An 11,550-nucleotide genomic window follows, 5' to 3' on the forward strand; every position below is an offset into this window, starting at 1 on the left:
ACAATTTTAACATTAATGTTTAGTTTAAAAATCAAGTTTTTGTCAATACTTGCACTATCTAATTCAAACATTAATTTTAGGTTCAAAGTCAGCAAATTTCGGCTATTTGTGAATTTAGTCGAATGAAAAGATAGTCCATAATCTGTTTCGACCCTAAAAGCTAACTATAACAACAATGGTGAAAAGCTGAATTATGCTTGAAGAACAAGATATAGCAACAAACAAATATTAAATCAGATAGAATAATCCACCATTATAGACTAATTGTTTAAATACTTCATTATTCTCATAATAGTAGTTCTAATCAAACTAGTATAATTACAAGTCAAATCAAGGGCCTACATAGTTGCATAGATCACAGTTTAGAGCCAATTTGAGAGAATTGGTGTCTCAAAACTCTTCTCATGACTTTATTTGTTGCTGTTCTTGGAAGGGAAGGGAGGGCTACTATATGGGAAACCTGCAATATTTAGGCCTGATAAGGGAAAATTCAACACTTAGCATTACCAAAGCTGAATATAAATGCATACCTTGAATAGAGGATTCAATTTCTTTTGCAAAGCTGAGTTGAAAGAGAACTTCAATGAATTCAAGTTGTGCTTTGACCCTTCAGAATCCTTAAATACAACGGCGATAACTAACTTATCAGGGCCACCTCCAGGAGGTGGTACCCCAATAGCTGCCGTCTCAAGGATAGTTTCAGCAACTGCATTACAAACTTTCTCAATCTCGACAGAACTTACCTGGCAAAACGAATCACAAGTTTCAGTTACGGGTAAGAGAGAAAACAATACATAAATTTGTCTGCAACTAATACAATTGATAAGCTAGAAGAGAAAACATGCATTTATTCATAAATATACACAGGGATAACAAGGATATAGATGTAATGGGCCAAGGACCACTTATTATGAGAATCTGAATTGATTAAATATATATCAAAATAGAATTTTTGTTTGGGAATGAGGAATATTATCTTTCTGCAAATGAAGCATATATCAGTTACATAAGCAGGATTGGTTCAACTGAAAAATTGATAAAATAGGAGTAGTCTCAAGTAATGATATTTATCAAATGAAGTCTTAAAACCAAAGAGACCCTAATTCATGATCTGTGAGTAACCATACAAGGTAAAGAGTAAACCTTCACACCCCCCAGATTCATGGTGTCATCTGCACGGCCATGTGCACGATAATAACCTCCAGAAGTATGCTCAAATACATCTCCATGTCTTCTCAGAACCTGCTAGGTGATGAGTAACTCATTAAGCAAACATGTAAGAAAGATTAAAGTATCATAGAATTAGAAATAATAACTAGCTACCTTTCCATTCCAAACTGGCATTCCTTTGAAGTAGACACCATAGTGGTCAGCATTCAGCAGTGTGCTCGACGCCCCAAGTAGAAGGGGACCAAGGGCCAGTTCACCAATCCCAGGAACATCTGATGGCTACAATTAAAGTTACAGCATTACTTTGAATGTATCGAATATCTTTAAAGGGCTACTTACAATATTTAAACTTCAATGTAAAATTTCAGCTTTTCATTTAGCAGCCATCAATTGCCATTAGCATACGTGCTCATCCCCCTATTGATTGGAACCCTGTACTTGACCATGAAAAGGGCATTTAGGTAAAGTTTGAAGTTTCCTCATAACAGTATCTTTTTTTTTTTTTTGGGAGAAGGCTTCCTACTCAACGGTAATTATGGCACCACTTTATGAATAAAAGGAAGCTCTCTTTCTTTACAACCCTCAACCACTCCACCTCCTCCCTCCCTCCCCTGCAAAGAAAAGAGGAGAATAAAGATCACTTCGCTGCAGTTTGAATGAACAGAATTCTACCCAATTCCCGCTACTCTTTCCTCTTTCCTACAATATTTCGTCCATGGCCATCCTTTTTCATGACATCTACTTTGCTTCAAGTGTTCTAACAGGATTTAACAAAGATGACACTATTTTAATTTGATTTCCACTTAAGGAATCAGGTCCACTGTCCAAGTCCTTCAAATTTTAATTCTCCCTAGGAGTTGACCAGCTTTGTCCATCTCCCATTAAGATATTTTTACTCTGAAGTTCATTTTCACCTGTTTCTAGCTCTACATTCAGCAGTGGTTTCTTCCTGATCCATAATAACGGGTGGAAGATCTCGAAAATTGTCTTATGCTTCCTATTCACTCCATTTCTATTTTTCGAAAAGGAATTCACTTCAATTCTGTTACATTCTAAATTTTCTTCCATCTTCCACAGAAATTTGAATTTTTTCTGAAATTCTTCAAGTGCTTATCTGCCATACCATGTTTAGTGCCGAAGACTTCCTTATTACTCCATTCAGAATTCCCTTGCCATCAGAAATTTCTCCTTAATTTGTCCAACTGCTTAGCAACGACGGAAGTATAGAGTATAACGACTTACAGTATGAGGAGCTTTCGTCCAACACACTGTTCATGAGCGTGAGTCTCCCTTCCAGGGATGATTACTGCTTTTTCCATGCAGCTAACCTCCTTTAATAATTTTCAACTATCCCTGTGATAATGTAGATTGCTTGACTTTTACTCATAGCAAGCTAAGATATGCTATGGGAAATCTTTCAACCTTGCAACCCAGAATATTAGTAAAAACTTGGAAGTTTACTAAATTGGCTGGGAACAAGCTGATTTTTTATAAAAATAACATGTAAACCACAGACAACCAAAAACCAGAAAGACCACCTTAACATAATCTCTTTCAAACCATTTTCGTTATCCAACTCCAACTGCCAGATTGTCACTATATTTTATCACTTCTTAGGCAGTTGACTCTCTAACTTGAAAGGATGCTCCACTCTATCACTTGGAATATGAGGTACATGCATGCCAAACATACAGATCAATGTACCAGAGCATTTTTAAGAACAGCTTAACAGCAGACAGATGCAATGGAATATTCTGCTCTTTATGTAAAAGCAGGGGACTGTTTGCTCATCTGACTTGGAATATTATGCAGTAACATATTATGTTTTCTAATACCAAAGGTTCTAACTTCAATACTATATCCAAGTATGCTAGAGATAGACAGAGCCCAGAAATAAGCACGATACTTTAGAGGAAGAGCCCCTAGATGCAGTATCAACAGAAGTTGAAATTTACCAAGAGCTAAGGCATTATAATGTTTGACAGCCTCCTACACGAGACCTGCAATGTTTGCATCTTAAAGAAAGAACTGATCTGTGCTGATGAACTCGTTTAATAAGAAAATCACTCTTTATTGTTTTGAGAAAGGGTGAAAGATACTTACTCTAGGGGACCCATCTTCGCCAATAATAAATAGACTACAACCCATAGCTGCTGTGCTAAAAGCAGATAAAGATTGTGGTTGCAACAACGAACCAGCAATAAATCCACCACCAATTTCTGTCCCACCACAGATCTCTATTACAGGCTTGTAATGAGCTTTTCCCATCAGCCAAAGGGATTCATCCACACCAGATGCTTCACCAGTGGAGGCAAAGCGGCTGCCATCATACATAACTAAATTAAGCTAGAAAAAGGTTGGAAGTATCTTTGGTGCGTGAGACATTTCAAGTTTCAACACGGATTATGGAAGTCAAATAAAATTCTAAAGAAACTCATTTCGTATAGATATGTCCAAGAGCACAGAGCAGTGTTTGCATGCAGGTCTAGGGGTAAAAAGAAAAGGCAACAAAATAACACATAATTTCATTAACAATACAGTGTCTCTGTAAAGACCTAACTATTTGAAAGATGCTTAAGAAGCATTACCAGATGGCTGACCAATCATAACCAGCAGTGCAATTTGTAGATTTCCATGTCCTCACAATACTTGGGACCACCCCAAGCATAGTTACTTTAGCATCCTAAAAATGTTTTTGAGAATTTTAGATGGCAAAAAATGGTAGAATTCATAAAAGGGAAAATGTCAAGAGAAGCGAGCTTGTAGATAGTAAAACCTATTTTTCAATCTAAGATCATTTGGGATGTATCTAGCTTTGAGAAATCACAAGTTAATAATTGATAGCATTAGAGGGAAAAAAAGGAACGATGTCCAAAATACTACTCCCTCCGTTTCAATTTATGTGAACCTATTTCCTTTTTGGTCCGTGCCAAAAAGAATGACCTCTTTCCTTATTTAGAAACAATTTACCTTTATGCAATGATTTATAGCCACACAAAATTTATGTGCCTCATTTTACACCACAAGTTCAAAAGTTTTCTTTCTTTTCTTAAACTTCGTGCCCAGTCAAATGGATTCACATAAAGTGAAACGGAGGGAGTACTACTAATTACAGAGTTGGTCCTAGGTTGTATTGGCATAAATGCTTAGTTTGCTGTTATATCTACTTGGTCCAGCAAGCGAGCCACCTCAAGTTTGTACAAGTCCTCTGACCATCTAGCTTGAAGTATTGAGTGTTATTTAGAGAGTTCCTTGCTTTACGTAAGGCCAATCAGGTATGCAACTAGTCAGATTCATAAAATTGTGTTTTACAAATCAAAGTTGTTTGTCATCATCACCATCACCCCCACAACTGATTCCGTAATTGAAGTGGGTCTACAGTGTTAGATTGCATCAAACCTGCACAAACTTAGCAAAGCCAGAGCCAAGGGGGGACCCATTGTGTAAGGCCATGGTTGCTCCATTCAGAAGAGTGCAGTAAATTAGGAAAGGGCCCATCATCCATCCAAGATTAGTCGGCCAGGCCACCACATCACCTTTGCCAATGTTCAAGTGGGACCATCCATCAGCAGCTGCCTTAAGGGGTGTAGTGGTAGTCCACGGAATCGCCTTTGGTTCCCCTAAAACACATTTATAGAGGGTAAATGTAATAATCTTGTATTTGTAGTTCTACTCTACAAATTCTTTTTTAATCCTTCATGAATGGGTCGACTAAGCAGCTTTTACATTATTCTCATACCAATACTTAAAAATGAATTCTACAAGGACACTAGAAAAAAACTGAAAATCTTTTCCCGTAATTATCATGAAAATTCTTCAGTAAATATGGGAGAGAAAAGAAAGGGTCCTCTTATTATAAGGTAAGATATTATTGATAAGGTAGAAAGGGTCCTCCTTTCCTTCCATGAGAGAGAATAATGAACATATACATTAACAGTGGAACCATAAAATAATTTTAACCGGTCCCTGAATTTCGAGAAAACTTTTACACCAGTACAGAGAATAAGTGAACAAGACAGAATACTTGCAATGGATATCAAAATACCTGTCGTGCCAGAAGAGAAAAGGATATTTGTGAATGCTTCAGCAGGTAGTTCCACCCCAATATACTCAAACTTCCTGCTTTTTAGAGAGAGAGAGAGAGAGAGAGAGAGAGAGAGAGAGAGCAACAATTTTTTATTCCAGAGCCAGATCTACTTTAGCTAGTGTAGAGTTTATACTTAGTTATTTATAACCAAAGTCAAGGTAGCGGCTTAGATGGTAAAAGATCCGATTAGGCAATTACCAGGATTGAGGAAGAATAGGTTTGTAAACAAGACCTCAATTTGGGTAAAGGACTATTATTAATGCTTCCCTATTTGGATGTCCTCTTGGGCATAAGCAAAAACTTTTCTTTTTGCAGAGTTGGCTATTGCTATCTATGATAGTAAAGCTGGAACTGTATTGGTTGCCTTAATAAGTAGTCACCTACTAAGAAACTTGCATAATCTCTATTCTCTGCATTCATCAAGGAACAAAAAGATTTTTTTTATTTCTGCTGCTATTGTAGAAGTGCAGGTTCAGATGGTGGAGTGAAGCTATTTGGGGTTATTGCTGCTGATGGCTCGATTTCTGATGATCTACAAGTCATTAAAGCTGGCTGCGCAAAGTTACTTGCACCCTTTCCTACAGGTAATATCTTCAAGGAATTTGATTGTACGACAACAACTATGCCTCAATCACAAGCCAATTGGAGTCGGTTATATCACTGACCATGTCGCTGCACTTCAGTCCAAAGAATTTGAGGGTATAGTCGGGGAAAAAAAGAAGAGACGTTTCCTTTGTTAAACATGTCACTGGTTTATTGATACATTTTTTTCGCGTAATTGACCAAGTCTAATTGAGGGGATAAAATGCACAGGTTGCATGTTCCACGCTGAGAGAGGGCTAATGAGTTTTGAGCTTCCCATGAACAAGATTGAAGTAAAAATGTGCCATGGTTACCTCACAGGATTGGTAGGAAGTATAAGAATCCTTGATGTCTTATGATCAGCTAAGTAGTGATAAAGCAAGAAAGTTATATACAGTCAAACCTCTCTATAACAGCCTCGTTTGTTCCAAATATTTTTGGATGTTGTAGTGAAGTGCTGTTAATTGTTATAGAGAACATATATTATAACATAACATAAATATCGGTTCCGGAAAAACTTGGCTTTTATAGTGAAGTGTTGTTTAGGGATGCTGTTATAGAAAGGTCCGACTGTATACATAGTTGTTTATTTCAAAACAATTACTCTATACCGCTTGAGAGTCTTGTCAGACATGGAATGATTTTGAGCATGTTTAACGCGTAAATAGTCTTCAAGAAGTTAGGATAAGGGTGAAATTCTTGGTTGCTAATATTGAGTTGAGCTTAAAGGAAGAAGCGAGGATTCATATCTACAACCCAACTTGTTGGGACTGAGGCGTAGTTGTTGTTGTTGTATGGAACAGCTAGATAGATGTAAATCATTAATGAAGCAAAATCCAACTTTAGCTATCAAAAAGAAGGAATTAAAGCCATAAAATGACGTCAGAAAGAGGAGTGCTTACTTAGATTCGTCTACTCTTTCTAGGAATTCATGCCATGAAATGTCACCATCACGCAATTTTATGCTCGAGGTGGAGCTTCTATTCGGAATTACAATTGCTATTGGTGATTGAGCATCAATGACTTTGCTGCAGGTTTGAAATGTAAGTTAGGAAGGTGAAACAAATAAATAGAACAAAATGACAAAGGAGTGGGATATCACCTGTACAGTGGTAGTTTTTTTCCGCCACGGCTAATGAAATCCTAGGAATATAGTCAACCAAAAGAGTTTTAGCCAATGAGTGAGAGAGAGAAAGAGAGATCAAATACAAAGAGTCAGTGACTGAAAGTCCAGTCAGAATTCTGAAGGATAAAGAACAGCCTTCAAGATAAATTCAAACAATCTCAGAGAACAGAAGCAGAAATAGTTCATGGGATGGGAGTCATGGAGCATATGAGCATTAGGCCACAATACTCTTTTTCCCAAATGAAGTATCAGGGCTATAACTCAATTCCCAATTTTCACTATAACATATGACTTCAATATGTGCAATGTTTACTCTTGAAAGAGGAATTAATCACTAACCATAGATTCTCTGTGAGAAGCCCAGAAGTTCAGATCTACAAAGCTGAGATCCCAGGAAGTTAGGTTACATAGCTTACCTCTTAATCTGAAAAATAAGTGCATTCATGTCCAACTTTCTCAAAGCCACACACAAATTTAGCACTCTCATATGTAATGTGTTTATCACCAACCCTACTGCAATCACTAGGTTGCCTATGATACCATGGATCGGATAATAGTTCTGGTTATGCAGTCATATATTTTTGTTTATTTCCAGAAGGACAAATAGGATCAACCTGAGTGAAAATAGCCTTTGCTTTTGATATCACGAGTCTCGTCGAAATTTCATTTGGCGCAAAACTGTCAGCAATTGAGACAACCATATAACCAGCAATAACGACTGCCAAGTAGATCACCACGGAATTGACATCCATTGGCATATCTATGGCAATTGCAGATCCTTTTTTCAATCCCAGTGTATCAATGGCATATGCGACTCTCCTGTGATTTTAAAAAGCGCTTTACAATTAATATCCATAACTCATAACAACAGATGAAGCAAATATCACTTCCAAATTGCCAGAAGTCATATTCTTTTTCTTCTTGGCAGCAAAGTCAAAAAATTGTTCCAAATTTCACGTACTAAGTATCTTTTCTTTTTTGGAAAAAAGTACTGAATCTTCAGTTAAAAAAAAAAGGTTGCCACTACATAGGTTTCATATTATTGAAGGTAGCATTTATCTGTTTTAGGCAAAATCAGATTGGTCAACCTCAAAAATCTCCGAATTCTCTTCTTTATTCACAACAAGCACGGAGGCAGATATCTCAAATCACATCACATCGCATAAACTTTCTATGCCAGAGTTGGACGACTCTAAAGTTTTAGAAGACATAACCCAGTGGATACAAACACAACATGTTTTAAGGCTTCTCTAGCCAATGCAATGTGCAAAAAGATATGATTTCTTCCTTCAAAAGTGCCTTTCATGAGGAATTAAGGAAACATGGAAAAGCATTTGCTACATCTTGTTTTCATGTGCAAACTCCTAATCCCCTCCCCCTAAAACCCCTGCCCAGGCAGAAGTTAATAGTGGCCTATTCCCACTTTACACCTTTGATGATTTGAACATCTAACCTCCTTGCTCGACATGAAAAGCATTTTTTTGTGTGTGTTTTCAATGTGGAAAGCTCTTGCCACTAAGTAAACCTCGCTTTTCTTGTTGATAGAGTACATCTTAGCATTTTTTCCAGATATGTGACATGACCAGAGTTGAGTCACCATAAAGTCATGAACTGTCAGCAGAATTTGCTGTACGTACGACGTATAAAAGGACAAACATTTTGTGATGCACATAATGATATATTTGAGTTCATGCAGCAGGAAGTCTCATTGGAACGTTTACACAGACCAAAATAACAGCACAAATATTCCAACTTGAAATCAAATCGAGACACATACTACAACTCAATTTATAATGCACAATAACAAAAGCCTTTGTACCATACTGCTGATCTTAGTTCCTCAAGAGTCAATTTGGTAACAGGTGCCTCATCATCTCCGTCATCGCGAGTTATCACAACTACGTCACTTAAGCTCCTATTTCCAATCAAACTCAAGCAATTCTCTGCAGGATTGAAACGTGCTCCAGGAAGCCACTGACCACCAGGGTGCAACGGAGTTTCACGCAAAATACATTCAGGACTAACAGAGAAAGAAATATTCATTTCCTCCAGTATGATCTTCCAGTAGAACTACAAAGATATTTTGATAAGGAAAAGTTCCCAGTAAAAAAGAAAGGAGAACAGGCATCCAATTTTACTCATTCACAAATAAGAAATTAAAGTTGCAAGTAGCAAAAGCCAAAAGATAAAAGTACCTCCAAGTTTGAGACTGAAAATTCTTGAAAATCAGAAAAGCTTGAAATGGGATCCTTATAACTTGATCCTAATAACTCTTTTCCTCGGCGCTCCAATAACTTACCGATGTTAGTCAACTTAGCAGCTTCCCTGTGCCAGGAGTAAGTAACATATCATAAGTTCAAATCTTGGGCAACTGAACATAACCATTCAGCAACTTCCCACAAAGGGAACTTTTTTTCTTCTGATAGGTACTTCCCAAGAAGGAAATTAACACTAAGTTCATAGTAGACTAAGGTGTATCCCAAATAAAGACCCAACTTTTTTCGTAGTAAAAGAACATTTATCAGTTGTTAGCCTTACTTTATCAAATTCCTAAATTAAAAACGGAAATACAGAAGAATACTAACGGATCGGGCAACCAAGCAGGAGGGTCGGGTCCAAAGTTGATGTAACAGCCATAGTACATCATCTGATGGAAAGAGAAAGGAATGTCCGGAGTAAGGAGGTGTTGGGATATGTGCTGCCATGTCTTGGTAGCGTCAGCACCGTAAGTAGCAACTATCTCCGTGAGCTTAAGGTGGAGTTGGGCGGCTGCGTCAGAGGAGATTCCCAGTGCCTGGATGTTCTCGACTGTGATTGAGTGCAGAGGTTTGTAATCTTGATGATGAGCCATGGGAGTGAAAATGAGCGTTCTTTCGCGTTTTTTCTCACGTCTCTGCTAACATGTGTCGTACTGCGTTAATCGGGTTGTCCATTATATATATATATATATATATATATATATATATATATATATATATATATATTGACAATCCGCTAGCCAAGCGTCTAGCTAGTTTTTTATTAATAAAAGAAAAGAAAATACAACAATTAGTAAAAGTACAAATAAAGGGGACAATAGCACCGGTATTGTTACCCATATGCCTTGGCTATATAATCACTTCTCTGCGCCTGACACTGCCTTATGATGACAGCCTCATGTAGAGTATTCATGGTGTAGCTGTCGGCAACGTCTCACAAGGGCATATAATCTCATAGTCATGTGGATATTTTTGTAAAGGCATAGGACCAAGGCAGCACAAATCTGGCTAAACCTTAATCTGGGTTAATGTGGGTTGTCCATTGCTTCCTATATATTGTTTTTTTCAATCGATCCCCCACACTTTATATAATCACAAAAGTAGGTAGAGGTTGATGTATATTTTTTGAAAATTGATTTATTTTCTGAAAAATAATATTAAAAAAAATAGTTTTTGATGTTTGGTTACAAAGTTAAAAATATTTATTAAAGATTAATAATAATATTAGCAAATTAAATATATTTTATTTGAGCTTTTAAGTATTAAAATTTGAAAATAATAAGTGTGTTTAGAGTATGATAGGAAGTTAAGAATTGTGAAGCAAAATGACTTATGTCAAAAAATAAGGTGTCATTTTTCTGCTTTTGATTAGAAATAGAAAATATTTCATGACAATCAAACATCAAAATAACTTTATTAAGAAATGAGAGCAAGATAGTATAATGGAGACAAGATATATTTAGGAGTAGAATGTAGAAGTTATCTTATTCAAGTGTGTTTTTAGGTGTCTTTCATAGGAGAATAACATCCTATTTATAGGTTACAAAATGTCTTCTCAAATTATATGTATTAATGAACTCATTCATTTGGTGTATGAATTCCCAAAGACAATTACGGAAAGAACATCTACATACATTGGAAGGGATATCCACATACATTGGATTTACAAAACTCCTCCTTGAACGTCCATAGATAATGTGTCTCATTAAAAACTTACTAGGAAAAACCCGATGGGAAAAAGCCTAGTAAAGGAAGAATAGTACACATATCTTGTAATACGCATTGAGTGCTGACTCATTAAAAACCTTGCCGGGAAAATTCAATTGGGTCAAACCCTTGGTTAAGGGAAAAAAAGTACATCGCGTATTATACTCCCCCTGATGAAAGTTTTATTTGATATCTCGGAGACGACACATTCCAATCTTATGTCTCAGCTTCTCAAATGTTGATGTTGGCAATGCCTTAGTGAATAAATTTATTAGATTGTCACTTGAACAGATTTGTTGAACATCTATCTCACCATTTTTGCTGAAGATCGTGTGTGAAAAGAACTTTGGTGAAATGTGTTTTGATTTATCTCCTTTGATATATCCTCATTTAAGTTGAGCTATGCAAGTAGCATTGTCTTCATACAATATCGTTGGAATCTTCGTTTTTAAAGAAAGACCACACAATTGTTGAATGTGTTGAGTCACTAATCTCAACCATACACACTCTCGACTAGCCTCATGAATAGCTATTATCTCTGCATGATTGAAAGATGTAGTAGCTAAAGTTTATTTTATTGAACGCCATGAAATAGATGTACCACCATAAGTAAAATGGAT

General features: G+C 36.6%; 1 protein-coding gene across 3 annotated transcripts; it reads right to left on the reverse strand.

Moving 5' to 3' along the window:
• Positions 1-212: 212 nt before the first annotated feature.
• Positions 213-9,899, reverse strand: LOC104214140 (hexanoyl-CoA synthase). 3 transcript variants are annotated; one of them, XM_009763774.2, is made up of 14 exons: positions 9,551-9,899; positions 9,161-9,290; positions 8,785-9,035; positions 7,580-7,784; positions 6,942-6,982; positions 6,742-6,867; positions 5,216-5,289; positions 4,570-4,790; positions 3,759-3,853; positions 3,274-3,490; positions 1,324-1,449; positions 1,144-1,242; positions 531-743; positions 213-460 (listed from the first exon to the last, which is right to left on the reverse strand). In XM_009763774.2, exons 1-14 carry the CDS (start codon positions 9,814-9,816, stop codon positions 356-358), a joined length of 2,169 nt encoding a protein of 722 aa, XP_009762076.1. In that variant the 5' UTR covers positions 9,817-9,899; the 3' UTR covers positions 213-355. The 3 variants fall into 3 exon arrangements, with proteins under 3 accessions (XP_009762076.1, XP_009762075.1, XP_070027615.1); XM_009763773.2 differs by having other exon boundaries at positions 5,216-5,292; positions 9,551-9,884; XM_070171514.1 differs by lacking the exon at positions 213-460 and having other exon boundaries at positions 549-743; positions 1,128-1,242; positions 5,216-5,292; positions 9,551-9,884.
• Between the last annotated feature and the right edge of the window lie 1,651 nt (positions 9,900-11,550).

The sequence above is a fragment of the Nicotiana sylvestris genome, chromosome 3 (genome assembly GCF_000393655.2).
Source record: "Nicotiana sylvestris chromosome 3, ASM39365v2, whole genome shotgun sequence".
NCBI lineage: Eukaryota > Viridiplantae > Streptophyta > Magnoliopsida > Solanales > Solanaceae > Nicotiana > Nicotiana sylvestris.

What these genes read in the sequence shown, in the direction of transcription:
- LOC104214140 (XM_009763773.2), bottom strand. Translation starts at nt 9,816, where the DNA reads ATGGCTCATCATCAAGATTACAAACCTCTGCACTCAATCACAGTCGAG. An exon ending in CAAAGGCTATTTTCACTCAG is followed by an intron (nt 6,983 to 7,579) that starts GTTGATCCTATT and finishes CTATATTCCTAG; the next exon opens with GATTTCATTAGCCGTGGCGG. An exon ending in GCTTTGCTAAGTTTGTGCAG is followed by an intron (nt 3,854 to 4,569) that starts GTTTGATGCAAT and finishes AAACATTTTTAG; the next exon opens with GATGCTAAAGTAACTATGCT.